Genomic DNA, 15,571 nt, shown 5'->3' on the forward strand with positions numbered 1-15,571 from the left:
CTATCACCGTCCCCGGCGCCCAGTGCTGTAGTGAGGGCTGAGCGAGCTGGTGAACCGAGAGCACACGGATCCCTCCACGCGCCGCTTCCTCCACCAGCTGCCTTCGCCGCGCGCAGGCCGCTTCCCTCGGGGTTTCCCTCCGCGGGCGCAGACTGCCCAGCGGCTAAGCGGGTGGGGCGCGTCACGTGGGCGGGGCGGGCTGGTCGACCGATCGCACGATGTGACGCGCCTCCGGAGGCAGGCCGGGCCCTCAAGATGGCGGCGGGCGCCCCGAGTGGCTCGGCCCGGCAGTAGTGGCGGGACGGCACTCGCCGCTGGGGCCGGCCGCCCCGGGAGTGGCTGCAGCAACGCCAGGAGTCGAGGATGGTAAAATGACCCAGGGGAAGAAGAAGAAACGGGCCGCGAACCGCAGTATCATGCTGGCCAAGAAGATCATCATTAAGGACGGAGGCACGGTGAGCTAGGGTACCGCGCTGGGGAGGGTCTTTCGGGGCCCGGATCTCTTTCTGTCCCCAACGCTGACGCCTGCAGCCGCCCCCGACTGCCCCCGCCCTCCCTCACCCCTCCCGCGGTGCCGGTGTCTCGGAGTCCCGGGCCTCCAGTGCCTCTGCTCCAGGGGCTTTCCTCCCTCGCCCCGGCCTGCGGCCTGCGGGGCCCGTCCTCTCGAATGGAGATGCCGCCCGCCTCTCCCGCACCTGCCACGCTTTCCTTTGGCCGCCCCTGGAGGCCTTGCGGCCTTGAGCCCACGAGCCTCAGCCGCGGGGAGGAATCGACGCCGGGCTCCGCTGCCGGCCGGCCCGCCGGGTCGCCGGGGCGGAACTGGTTCCGTCGTCCCCTTCGCCTCCGCAGCGTCGGCTGCGCCTTCCAGGCCCCGCGAGGCCGTGGCCGGGCTCTGGTAGCGGCCGGGAGCAATCCCTGCCCTCCCATATGCTGCTAACCGGGTGGCATCTGGCGCGGCGACCCCGCTGGGGCCCCTAGTGCGCTCGCTCCCTTCTTCCACGGTGTTCTGGGTCAGTGCTCCTGCTCTTGGCTGCTTCCAGTACGGTAAACACTGTCAGAAGGTGGGCTTTGCTTCTCACTTCCCGCAGTCAGGAGCGTGACGGAGGACACCTGGGCCCTAGACTTCAATTGCTAGTTTTCAAAGAAGAGTCATCACCCTGTTTTAAAATCACCTGGTGTATTTTAAAACAAAAATACTAGGTAGAGTTGATCATGGCCTGAGGATTGGAAGACCTTTGAAAGGAAGACAGATTGAGGGCGAGAAAAAAATTTCTGCTTTTTAGAAACAGTTGTCATCACAGTCAACTTTATGCGTTGTGCTGTTAACCGGCAGGGGACGTAGGCCTTTTAATTGACAATAACTCGCCTATACTTTTTTTTAGCTGAAAATTCTCCGTTGCTACACTCTCTGGTCTTTGTTGCATTCTTTGATATCACGTTCCGAAATAGAATGCAAAGGTGAAATACATACTTCACTTTAACGAGAAATGTGCAGAAATGGTTCCTTTTTTCCATATTTGTTTGTGTTTTGTTGGAGCCCTCAGCTACTAGCACAGTGCTAAATATGTAATTAGGTCGCCATTGAGGATTTGCTAAATTCATTTGAAATCAGAGACAACTTTCTTTTGACATTTCAGAATACGGCCCAGTTAGTTATGCTAAAATTTAGAAAGCTTGGGACATATGTAGCAATTTCAGAATATACTTTTAGTTAACTGTCAAATCTATAGATGTCATAGCTTTGACATTTGTTGAAAAAAGAAACTTTGAAATTCAAGTCTTCAGATCTTTTTGTTGTATTTAATTTATTATTATTTAATTAATTAAAACATTATTTTGATTAAGTCAGTTATGAATTGTCATGGCTCTTTTGACCAAGTTGGTTAGAACTACTATGTGGGGAGAGAAATAGCTTGAAAGAATACTGGTTGCCTTTGTCAATCATAGGGATTTGATATTTTAAGTTCATCTACAATCTACAAAATAGAAGCATCAAAGAATTGTATTTTGTAAAAGCAAGTGATATTTAAGATTTGTATTTTTTTAAATGAATTTATTTATTTATTTATTTTTGGCTGCATTGGGTCTTCATTGCAGCGCTTGGGCTTTCTGTAGTTGTGGCGAGCAGGGGCTACTCTTCCGTTGCGGTGCGCGGGCTTCTCATTCCTTGGCTTCTCTTGTAGAGCACAGGCTCTAGGCGAGCGGGCTTCAGTAGTGGCACGCAGGCTCAGTAGTTGTGGCGCGCAGGCCCTAGAGCGCAGGCTCAGTAGCTGTGGCGCACGGGCTTAGTTGCTCCGTGGCATGTGGGATCTTCCCAAACCAGGGCTTGAACCCATGTCTCCTGCATTGGCAGGCGGATTCTTAACCACTGCGCCACTAGGAAAGCCCCTAGGATTTTTTTTTTTTTTTTTTTTTTAATAAAAGATAAGAATGAAGCTGTTTTTAAGAAACATACCTTTTACCTTGTAAAGTTCAGTTTTGTTACCTCTGACTTTTAAAATTCGCTTTATAGCAATTAAATCCCGGGTGATTTGGAAGAGGTTATTATTTTTTTTTATCTTGATATTCACTGAAGTTGTAGTGAATTCGTAGCTTGCTTTTGGACACAAAATACAGTTTTTACCCCATCATAAAATAAATGAAAGCTTCTTTTGAGGGATGTGGGCATGGGGGTATTATCATTTATCATCTTTGTACACTTATGCTAAACTTTCCATTCTAAGAGCGCTGGACACCTCTTTAGAATAGGGACTTTGTTTATGCATCTTTTAATCCTACAGGGCCTACTATGTGAATTTAAAGTGATAAAAACACATTTGAAGTGATTTTTAAAAATGTGTCTAGTAGCACATTCTTAAGATGATTTTTTTAGTGTAATTTTGTTTATTCCCATATATAATCAGGAGATATTTCTATTTCTAGAAGTGCCAGGGTAATTTTTTGCAGTATTTGTATTTTAATCTACTCTCGATGTAAGTGAAAATATGTGGAATTATTTTAGTCATAAAAATAGTTTTAAAATGACATTTACTTCTTTGCCTCTCTACTTAAAATTGGTTGGACTACTGTTAGGAACATCCAGGTGTCTGAGGCTATATGGTCATACATGACAAGCTCTGAACAGTATTTCACATCCCTGGCCAGTGGTACTGACCTGATCCCCTTCCATTTTCTTCCTAGTGTTCAACAATGTTAAGATTATTTTGCTTTGTCCTTCTGCTAATAGCATCTTTGTAAGCTTGATCAGCCAGTTGTAATATTCATAAACAAAATTAGTAATGAGCTGTTAATTTGTCAAAAACTTAGCACATGCTTACTGTAGTTGCTAACAGTTTTGAAGAAGTGAACCCTTCTAAGCAAACCAGGTTAATCATAAGTAACTAAATTTTTTCTTGAAATTGTATTTCAGTTGGCGCTGAAGCCAGGGTAAGGCTGACTATTATGTTGTTCATTTGAGTAGTACACAATTAAGATAAATTACATGAAGGTGTGTGATTCTGTATCAGGAGTTCTTAACTTGGGTCTGTTCACCCTGAAGTTGTTTGCAAAATTTTTTTTGACTACACATTTTTCTAGGGAGATTCCACAAAAGGATCCATACTTCCTGAAAGGTTAAGAACAGTTGTTCTATATGAAAACAACATAAGTAACTAAAGAATAGTTTCACAGGTTAAATTCAATAAATATTTACTTAATCATCTGCTTATACCATTTTACTGATGAAAGTGGCTGTGACATTATTGGTGATTTTGCTTTTTGAAGCATCCGCACATAGGATTACAGTGTTTAATTATGTTTTAATGTATGTAACATTTTGCTACATCTCTTATTCATTGCAGACCGTTTAGGACAGTTGAATTGAAAGTGCATTCTGACATTTTAGAATACTTCAGGTTTTGTTGTTAAATCATTACCATGTATTAGCAGATAGTTTATTAAGTATTCTTGGTAGAGGCTAAGAGCCAAAGAATTATTTACGTGAGTTATTTGTATTATCAAAGATAGAATTTTCCTTATGATTTTTTAAAGTTTTCTGTGTTTTGTATTGTGATCTTTATTGTTTTGTGAATACAGTTGTGAGTCTGCATCTCTGACAAAGTGAAAAATGTCCATTTTTTTCACAAGTGAATTGGTAAAATGACTTTAAAAATTAGATAGAAAGCAAGGCATATGTGTGTTGCTTTATTGGAAGTACCTGAAAAAAGTAAAATTGACATTTCAGATGTGCCCAGAGATGCAGAGCACCAGATATTTATTCCTGATATCTCTGATTTTAATCACAATAAATAGGAGTCAAAAATCATTTCAAAAGTCTGGACTTAAGCTCTGATCATTTGCACTCTTCACCTGGTAGGATGGCTGAAGGAGTTGCGGAATAGCTCTTTGTAGCCCCCAGAGAGCAGCCTCTGGTTCCTAGGGTGCAAGCCATGAAGAGGGCCATGGTGCCTTTCAAAAAGCAGCTGTTCTTTGAAATCAGTAGTGCATGCCTAGAAACATCAGGATGTATATTTGTCCTTGGCACGCTTGTGGCAGAACCATGAATGACTTACCTCCTTGAGTCAACATTTGCTTTAGGTTAGTGTGTTTGAGGGTAAATTAGCAAACAGTTTTCTCAGATTATATTTCCAGTTTGTCTTACTATAGTTTGAAGACCTGCTTTCCAATATCATCTGTGGAAATTCACTTATAGTTCAAGTGTTGAACTTAAGTAAAAAGAATAGCTTTTCTCAAATATCATTCTGACAAGTATATATGATCTAAAATTTCCAGTTATTTAAAAGCTTGAGTTGTCTTTTGGCATTATTTTGAATTAGAAGTGTCAATTAAAGTAACAGATGACCATTTCAGCCAGGGCACATCAAGATCCCTGAAATGGGTTTGTTTCTTTCAGAGCCAGATATAATAGCTTATTCTTAATAATAGGTCTACTTCCTCAATAGTGTATAAATACAGTTATTAATTATACCACAGGAAATACTTCTTAGGGAGTCTTTTTAAAACAAGAGGTGGTCTATATTTTATCATTTAGCTCTATAAATTGAGTAATTAGAGATTACCCTAAGACTGGTCTTGAGCTTAGGCTCCATCTTAGACATTGGTGACGGTTTGATTTTTGTGTTGATGGGGGTTTTTTAATTTTTAATTTTATTTTACCTTTTTAGTGAGTTTAGTTTGTAGTCATTTGAACTGTGTAACCCATTCAGTGTTCATGGGGATAAGCACTTAATGTAATGATGACTTGATTTAACAGCCAGCCACATATTTTCCCCTCAGGAATGGAGAGGGATGCAATAGATTGTCATGTTACTTTTCTTTTCAAAATTTACCTCAAAGCAGTACAATCTCAAGCTGTAAACCTTCTTTATTTTTTTAAGAGTAAAACTTGATCTCACTATACTCTTGTTGAATATTTATAGGAAGTGTATTTCATTCTGTTTAGGGGCAATCTAACCAATACCTCTTCACTTCTGTGATACACAAGTATTGAATATCTCTTTTAAATTGATCCATAATATATCCATAAAATAATTCTGAAGTCTCGCTGCAAATTAAGCCAAAGTAACTTAATTAGTATAATGGTGTCTCTACATGTTTATGGTGATTCATACTTTCAGGATATAAAGGATCAGTTTTCTTTTTGTTTACAAATGTAGTAAACCTTGCCTTGCCTGATTAAAGTCATAGAAAATAAGAAAATACCAGCTGACTTTGTGAGAGAGGAAACATGATACCAAATACTAGCAGTAAAGCCTTATTTCCTCCAGTTATTCCATAATGTGTCAGGATCCCAGGAAAGCAGCTCTGTAGTTATGGTATTCTCTATAGACATTTTTGTTTTAGTGTTCTTCCATGAAAAGCTCCAGGTCTTAGATGTCTATAATTAAGAATCTTTGTCTTTTTTTATGCAAGACTTTCACATTAAATTATTTTAATAAACTTAGTTATACATTGTTCAGAGAAAATTCAGTGATTCTTTTTGAAGATTTATTTTATCCTCATTCTCAGTTGATAACTTGTCAGTATTAAATTCTAAGTTCAAAATTATTCTCCTTCATACTTTATTTTTTGTTGTTGTGGTTTTATTTCCCCAACTTTTATTTTGAGAATTTTCAAAACTACAGAAAAGTTTCAAGAATAGCATAATGAATATCTATTTGCCCATCCCATAGATTTGTGATTCAGCAGTTAACATTTTGCCACATTTATTTTTCCTTTCTCTCTATATATTTTTTCATTTTTTTCTGAACCATTTCAGTTAGTAGTAGACATCATGACAATTTATCCCTAAAACATTCAGGATGCATCACCTAAGAGTAAGGATATTCTCCCACATAACCACAATATAATCACTATATTCAGGAAATTTAACACTGATACAATAATATTGTGTAGTATATAGGCCAGTCCACATTTCCCCAATTTCCCAATAATGTCCTTTATAGTCTTTTTGGATGCAGAATTTAATTATTACATTTAGTTGCCATGTCTCTTCTGTCTAGAATAGCTTTTTGTTTATTTTTGATAATATTGACATTTTTAATAGTCTAAGCCTTTGCTTTGAAGAATGATCCTCAGTTTGGCTTATTCTCATGGTTTCCTCACAGGATAACATTTTATTTTAATAAATAGGATTATAATGCCCAGTTACTGGTAGAATTACTTCTTTCTCCTGGCCAACAACCCATATAAGTCCCTGATTCATTGATAGGAATATAACATAAGTTATTAAAGTCCATATTCCCCACAATAACTGCTGGATTCATAAACTCATATTGATTGGACAATCATAGATGTGGAATTTGAGAGTTAGATGAGGATTTAGGTAAGAAATTAATAGTTTACCCCTAACTGCTAAGAGAGTCAAGTCATCTAACAGATACTGACTCTCATGATAAGGGTTATCAGTCAATCCATGAGCATGAAATACCCTTTCTATACTAGGCATTGAGCTATGCATTGAGATACTAAGATGGTTAAGATTGGATCCCTACTCTTAAGTAACAGTCTGTGGTAATATATGCAGTGTAACCACTGCAACCAGTGTAGCTCCAGACTTGGGTGGGCTTTGCAGTTGCCTGGATTGACTGATCCATCTCTTATGTGCTGTATTGGACTGTAAAATGGAGATAACAGTATCTAACTTGAAAGGTTAGAAGGGGTAAATAAGATTATGAATGTAAATCATTCTAAGTCTTTAGTGATTTTTTTATTATTTTAATCTCATGTATGTGTACAGTAAACCCATGTGATAGATGATACAGTAGCAGTCAGTAACAGTGTAGAGGAAGGAGTTAATAGGGGAAGTTGCAAATTTAATTAATGAATATATTGTTGCCCTTTTAACAATATTTAAATACAGCAACCATATACTGAATGCCTAAAGTGATAGGTAGAGGAGACTTACAGAGTAATTCATTTCAGTTCTGCAAACACTTATTAAACACTTTTGTGCTATGCATGTACCACATGCTCCAGATTGTAGAAGAATAAAGCATAGGGCCTGCCTCAGAGAGCGTGAACTTGAAAAAGGTAAGTTTAAGTTAAATAAAATAAAATAGGTACTTTACAAAACAAAATATAACTTTGTAAAAGTTATCTAGTGTTATAGGATGGAAAATAAATAAGTAGATTTTTAAAAGGCTTAGCCAAAAGTCTAGATGATGAAACCCAATATGTTACCAATGGAAAGTATGCTTTGGGAAATGGAATTAGATTGGAGGGTGGAGGTGGGGTTAAAGGAGATTGTCCCCGACTTCTGAGGTTGAAGTTAGAGGTAATTGCCATGGAATCATCTCTTATGCCTCCATAGGAGGGAAATTACTCAGCTGAATGGACCTTTGGTATAGTAATTATTACGCTTTTAGGCGCAATATCTTGTCATTTGGGGTTAGGTACATGTTAGTTTATGTTCAAATTTGTCTCCTTCAGAATTTTTCACTTTGTACCTCTTAATTCTTTTGAGAATCTTCAAATGTCATATGTTGATATGATCTCATTATGCTGAACTTTCTACTCTTGATGCTGTAAACCACGCACTGGTCAAATATTTGCCCCCCACTTGTCTGTTAACCCTCTTCCCTTAGTCTTTCTGCCCAGGCCATGACCCTTGTATTCTTCCCAAATTGTCCTGGAATTTTGATTATGGATCGGTATTCCATTACAACTTACATCAAAAGTCCTGCCTAGAAGTTTCTGTAATCCAGATAAGTAAAATATTTAAAAAATTTGTCAGTTTTATTAAGATCTTGTATTACTTTTTTTTTTTTTTTTTTTTTTGCGGTACGCAGGCCTCTCACTGTTGTGGCCTCTCCCGTTGCGGAGCACAGGCTCCAGACGCGCAGGCTCAGCGGCCATGGCTCACGGGCCCAGCCGCTCCGCGGCATGTGGGATCTTCCCGGACCGGGGCACGAACCCGCGTCCCCTGCATTGGCAGGCGGAGGCGGACTCTCAACCACTGCGCCACCAGGGAAGCCTTGTATCACTTTTGAATTCATTTAAAACAGGATAGATGACTATGGATATAATACAACTCTCAAAATTACCAGTACCTTAAGGCAAGCAACTATCTCTCCCCTGCCTTAAAACACACACACACACACACACACACACACACACACACACACACACACACACACTTTTTTCCCCCAACTCTGGGAAATATGAGAGAATGGCTTAGGAGTGACAAGCATATGCAACTACCTATCTTTTACATAGTTTTTCTCTTAGATAAGTAAAACATTTTCCTCTTATTTATTTATTAAAAATATTTTATTTTTTAATAGATCTTTATTGGAGTATAATTGCTTCACAATACTGTGTTAGTTTCTGTTGCACAACAAAGCGAATCAGCCATATGCATACACATGTCCCCATATCCCCTCCCTCTTGAGCCTCCCTACCCCACCCCTTAGGTCATCGCAAAGCACTCAGCCGATCTCCCTGTGCTATGCTGCTGCTTCCCACCAGCCAACTATTTTACATTCAGTAGTGTATATACGTTGATGCTACTCACACTTTGCCCCAGCTTTGCCCTCCCACCCCATTTCCTCAAGTCCATTTTCTGTGTCTCCCTCTTTATTCCTGCCCTGCAACTAGGTTCATCAGTACCGTTGTGTTTTTTTAGATTCCATATATATGCGTTAGCATACGGTATTTGTTTTTCTCTTTCTGACTTATTTCATTCTGTATGACAAACTCTAGGTCCATCCACCTCACTACAGATAACTCAATTTCATTTCTTTTTATGGCTGAGAAGTATTCCATTGTATATATGTGCCACATCTTCTTTATCCATTCATCTATCAGTGGACATTTAGGTTGATTCCATGTCCTGGCTATTGTAAATAGAGCTGCAGTGAACATTATGGAACATGTCTCTTTTTGAATTATGGTTTTCTCAGGGTACATGCTCAGTAGTGAGATTGCTGGGTCATATGGTAGTTCTATTTTTAGCTTTTTAAGGAACCTCCGTACTATTCTCCATAGTGGTTGTATCAATTTACATTCCCACCAACAGTGCAGGAAGGTTCCCTTTTCACCACACCCTTTCCAGCGTTTATTGTTTCTAGATTTTTTGATAATGGCCATTCTGACCGACACGTGAGGTGATTATTTTATTTTAATTTATTTTATTATTTTTGGCTGTGTTGGGTCTCCGTTGCTGCGCGCAGGCTTCTTCTAGTTGCAGTGAGCGGGGGCTACTCTTCATTGCGGTGCGCGGGCTTCTCATTGTGGTGGCCTCTCCTGTTATGGAGTACGGGCTCCAGGCGCGTGGGCTTCCGTAATTGTGGCTCACGGGCTCTAGAGCGCAGGCTCAGCAGCCGTGGCACACGGGCTTAGTTGCTCCGTGGCATATGGGATCTTCCTGGCCCAGGGCTCGAACCCGTGTACCCTGCATTGGCAGGCGGATTCCCAACCACTGCGCCACCAGGGAAGTCCCTCCTCTTATTTAAAGTACAGTCATGACTATTAGAAAAGATTTAGAAAATTCAGAACAGCATAATAAACAATTTTATGTCACTTAAAATCACTACCTAATATAACCGTTGTTAACATTGAGGTGAGTTTTTATTTTGTTCTTCATAGTTGAAATTACACATACAATTTTATATCCTCCTTTGATTTTTTTTTTAATATAACATTGCCATAAACATTTTTACTTGTCATTAAAGATTATCAATAAACAGTTTTTGGCTGCATATTATTCTAATTTATATACCATGATTTGATTATAGGATATGTAACTAAAGGTTGAACATTTAGGTTTCCATATTTACTACTATAAATGATGCTGCTGTGAACATTTTTGTGTTGGAGCTTTTACTGAATGTTTGGTTATTTCCATGATAGAATGTGATGAGCTATTTTAAAAATTATTTGTTTATATTCTTTATATCTTTATAGCATCTTTGTGCTTTTGTATTGGTTTTCATGAATGCTTTACCTAGTTAAGATATTAATCTTTTGCTATTTCTTGCATAGTTTACTCACTTTGTTTTCTTTAAATTCAGCTAATGCTGTACGTGTTTTTCTCAAACTAGTATGTTTAAAACTAATCTTTTATTCTTTCCCTTTTCTTCACTGTCCAGCTGACCTAGGCAGAAACTGAAATCTTTTCATCTTTGATCTTCTCTACCCTCCTCTGCTATATCTAGTCATCCACTGAGTTCTTATTCTACCTCTTAAATATTTTTTGTATCCATTCACTTTGCGCCATCCCTACTCCCTCTATGTTATTAATACCTTTGCGAAGCTTTCCGAACACTGTCCTTGAATGATTAAGTGTTCTTCACTTAAGCAGCCACTTCCAGGCTTTTGGCTCTATGTGTATATTTATACACATTGTTACGTAATTATCATCTTACTTTTTATCAATATTTCTCAGACAGTTTTCCAAGGAACTCAAGTGTTGGTGAGATACTGTCTCTTATATGACAGAGGATTTCATGGTCAAGTTTGGAAAATAATATCTTCTTGGAGATTCATAATATAAATAATATAATATAAATTAGCATGTTAAAGGCCCTGAGAAATTCTACTTGGCATTTTAATAGATGCTGAGTATACGTGATGGTGAACAAAACTAGTTCGGAGCTTAACGAAATCCTGTGGACATTTGTTTTTACCTTATCTGTTTGGTACTGGGCATTACCCCTTCCTTCCTAAAACTGCTCCTTTGTCATCTGTGACACTGTATTCTCTTGATTCTCCTGATGTTTCTCTGATTGTTCCTTCTTTATCTTCATGGGTTCCTTTTCTTCTGCCCACTGCAGTCGACCCATGAACAACATGGGTTTGAACTTCCCGGGTCCACTTATACATGGATTTTTTCAATAAATACATACTACAGTACTACATGATCTGCAGTTGGTTGAATCCACAGATGCAGAACCTAGGTACGGAGGGCCGACTCTAAAGTTATACATGGATTTTTGACTGTGTGGGGCTCGGTGCCCCTTAACCCCTGCATTGTTCAAGGGTCAACTGTACTTAAAATTTGGTGTTTCTTGGGGCTCTGTCTTAGCCCACTGCTCTTTTCACACTTCATCTCACCTACTCTGGTGGTTTCAAATATCACATTTGCTGCTGACTAATTGTTTTAATCAGCCCTCAGAGGACAATAGAAATGTTTTAAGTACAAGGGTTATCTTGTAGATAGAATCTGAAGTAAATCTGAGCCTCCTGGGGAAAAAAGAGCTAGGAAGCTACCAGCTTCCACTAGTAGACAACCAAGCTAAAAACTTGGAAGTCTTCTTCTTGACGCTCCCTCCGACATTTATCAAATTATTTCAGTTTCAAATCCTAAATTCTTATTTCTGTTCCCTCCCCTCCAGCGTCCATGCCACCCCCTTATGTCATACCCTCATTACCTCTAGTTTGAACTGATTCTAATAGCCTGCTTCTGCATGCAGTTTGCTCCTGTTACATCCTTTAGGAAATCACCATGATGTATTTAAAAATGCAGGTCTCATCACACCATTCTCTTGCTTAAAACTCTTCAGTGGTTTCCTAGAGTGAAGATGAAAAACTCCTTACCAAAGCTTAGAGGCTACTTCTTCTGCCTTCCTTTCAGCCTTAAACTGTCAAGGCCATTGTCTACTTCGTCTGTTTTATTTTCTCTGATGTGATTGTCCACACTACTTCATTTTCTTGCAGTAACCTTTCCTTGCTTCCAAACTGGTATATATCTCTTTTATTGCATTTACATATAAGCAGATGATTATAGTGAGGCATCTTCCTCTCTACACTGTGAGCTCCTTGAGATCAGGGAGTGTGTCTTACTGGTTTTTGTAATCCCAGCACCTCTGGTACTCTGAATGTTTGTTGAATGAATGAGGTCTTGTACAAACTCGTTCCCAGCCATGGTCCTTCAGCTCTTATGTCTCCCAACCCCTACCCCACCTCTGTTGTCTCTGATTCCTCAACTGCAAGTTCTCCTCCCAAGGGGGCTTTCAGGTACCTGTATTCTGCAGGTTGGGAGAGACATCTGTTTTTATAAAATGATGTAGCATCATTTTTAGTGTATAGAGAAATCCAAATACTATTAATATTTTGCACATAAGACTACTGAATATATTTTTAAAACTTAAGTATGGCATTGTTATATGTATTCATTAAACTTGTCTTTCTGTTATATAAACTTGTTAATGGAGACTGAGTTAATGTTATAGGTCATTTGCTTTTCTATCAATTTAATATTGCCCTTAGAAATATAAAATCCAGCAACTGAAGTAATTCTTAAGATATCTCTAGCAGCAGTATAAAGTTAATTTTGTAATGTCTTTCTCATGTATATCAAGTCCCAGATCTCTCATACGCTACTCGGGACTTTTCTGCTTTTGAACCATGTTGGTGTCTGTTACCATTCTTGCCACATGATTCATTTATGTTTTGGGATCAGTGCAGTAGCCTCTTAACTTCAGTAGCTTCTTAACTTTCCTCAGTTTTGCCCCCTTTTAATCTATCTGTTACACCTTTGCCGGAATGATCTTTCTTAAAACTTTCATCTGATCACATGAGTCTTACTTAACATCCTTTAGTGGCTCCCCATTGCCTTCAGAATTGAGCATAGACTCCTTAGCATGCAAGTTAGCCCTGTGTGCCTCTAGCTCATCTCTCAGTACTCGCAGTGTGCAGCCCGTTCTCTAGTTGTACTGAACTGTATGAGTCCCGTAATACCTTCTGCTCAAAAGCCTTGCCACCTTTGTGCAGGCTGCTTCCTTGACTTCTGCTGTCCTTCCCACTCCTGCTCCTGGCCTACTTCCTTTACTTCCTTTCAGCCTTCCTCCTGGAATTCTGATACTCCCCTCCTCACTCTGGATTCTGTGTTCCCATTGCACACTATGCTTATATAATGTATGTATTTGTTTCCTTGTCTGCCCCCATCACCTTGAGGACAGGGACAGTGAGTGTCCAGATATTTGGCATAGTGCCCAATACATGAATGTTCTCCATAAATATTTATCGACTGTTGTCATTGTTAGTAATTCTGGAATGCACCGTTAATGTTTTAAAACTCTGTTTTTGTAGCCTCAAGGAATAGGTTCTCCTAGTGTTTATCATGCGGTTATCGTCATCTTTTTGGAGTTTTTTGCTTGGGGATTATTGACAGCACCCACCTTGGTGGTAAGTAATCTTTTAACTTATTTATCACTGACTTTAAAATTTCTTTTTCTTCGGTTTCAGGAGGGAAATCAGTATTGGGAGGGAAAAAAGGCCCTTTTTCCTTTCCAAGGTTAATTCTCCCACCAATATTGTCAGCCATTTAGTACTGTATTTTACTGGTTTAGTTGTCTTTTCCAACCTTTACTTCTCCCTTACTTTTTAGCAGGGCTTGGGTGGGTGTGATTCTTCTGGGGAACACTGGATAAGTTTAAGCAGGGCTCAGTCCCCCCTCTGGGTGAGGTGGAAAGGATTCTTATACTGACAAGCTTAGGAAGAATGGTGTCTGTGCCCTGAATCACTCAACATTATGATTTTGAGATTCATTCCTGCAGTTGCATTTTCCAAATACAAGTTTCTTTTAGTTTAGGCAGAGGATCTAGAGGTAACCATCTAGAGAGGTCATTCTTTTCATAGCTCTAAGCTGATTTTACTCAAATATTCCCAGGTTTAGAACCTCACAAAAAGACCTCCCTGCCAGACCAAACATCTTAGGTGATAGCTAGTTTTCTCCTGTCGGTTTAGATGAGGGGAGTAGAATGAAGGAAGGAGTAATAGTAGATCTCTATGATATCTTGAAAGGTGTAATCAGGATAAATGTACAGCTTTCTAAATCCCAGAAGAACAGATTTTTAAAGAGATATACTTCCTTGTATTTTCATGAGCTTGTTTGTTGATACACAGAAAAGACTTTTATAAAAAGTTTGTTCATAAATAAACTGAATGATCATATATAGATAGATTGAACTAGTCTAATCATCATTATGATTATGACATTTGTAACCACATTATACTGTAATAACCTGATGCCAAGGGCTACTGTGGTGCTATAATAACTATGTGTTCTCACACCTTTGTATTAGCTTTCTAATATTAGAGTGTGCTTATTTATAATCTACCAATTTAACATATAAATCTGTCTGGTGGATCATTAGTCCTATGGTTTAAAGTACTTGAGCTTTGTAATAGCAATTTGTATATATTTATATAATGATGAGTCCAGGCATAGTACTAAGCACTGTAAATACGTTACTTTAAATCCTCAAAACCACTTTATCAATGAGGAATTAGCCTCATAATCATGCCGAAAGCTCAGCCTCTCTGTACACTGGTGCCGAATCAAATCTTGGAGACAGAGTTTTGGGTGAGGTAGAAGAGAATAGCTTTATGGCTTTGCCAGGCAAAGAGGAACACAGTGGCCTCCTGCCCTCTATGAAACTATGAATGTGTGTCCCAACCTGGGAGGATTTGGTGAAGAGTTTTATTGCGATAGTTCAAGGGTGGAGTTGCTGATAAGATTAGGGAGGGTATGTGTAGGGCCTGCACTCCTTTAATCTCATTTCAGGTAATCTTGATGAGCTTCTCTGGTTCCTTTAGTCTGGCCTCAGTTGGTCTTCTCTGGTATGGAGAATGCTGACATCTTCCACTTGTTGGTTTTAATTCTATAAAAGGGCTTAAAGATATTGTTATGTGTGTCCCTTGAGGTGGAACCAGGACCCTGCCCCAAGGCTGTGCTATTGTTTCTTGACTGTTCCTCCATTGACTCTGCATCCCTTCCCTTCCTGGATTAGCACTGTTCAAATCTGCCCTTTGGAACTCAGGGAAAGTCATGGAGGCTGAACTGAAAGGCTCCCTATACCCTGGAGCTCCTACAGGGTCCTTCTCAGTTTCAGTAATACAGATGAGGAAATTAAGGTTTAGAAGAGTTAAGCAACTTGTTACTCTGATAGTAAACTGCAGCTTTGGTTTTAAACCAAGGCTTGTTTTGTTCCCAGTGCTCAGTCTTGGAGAATACTGGTAGCAAGTGGTTCATACCCATGTTTTAGGTAGTTGAGCTTATCTGCATCCCAAATACTAAGTAGAGAGATTAAAATATTGGGTAAACTGTGAGCAAGCCATCAAAAAAAAG

At 39.4% G+C, this 15,571-nt stretch overlaps 1 protein-coding gene across 2 annotated transcripts in view; it reads left to right on the forward strand.

The window, feature by feature from the left end:
- The window catches only part of MFSD14A (major facilitator superfamily domain containing 14A), a 39,028-nt gene continuing 23,457 nt past the window's right edge, over nt 1–15,571 (forward strand). The window contains exons 1-2 of one of the 2 annotated variants that reach the window (XM_059077572.2): nt 1–455; nt 13,531–13,626. In XM_059077572.2, the coding sequence (XP_058933555.1) occupies nt 372–455; nt 13,531–13,626 (180 nt within the window). In that variant the 5' untranslated portion in view covers nt 1–371. The remainder of the gene's footprint in view (nt 456–13,530; nt 13,627–15,571) is intronic. The other variant, XM_067040469.1, reaches the window with a different exon arrangement.

Source organism: Kogia breviceps, chromosome 1, assembly GCF_026419965.1.
Source record: "Kogia breviceps isolate mKogBre1 chromosome 1, mKogBre1 haplotype 1, whole genome shotgun sequence".
Classification (NCBI taxonomy): domain Eukaryota; kingdom Metazoa; phylum Chordata; class Mammalia; order Artiodactyla; family Physeteridae; genus Kogia; species Kogia breviceps.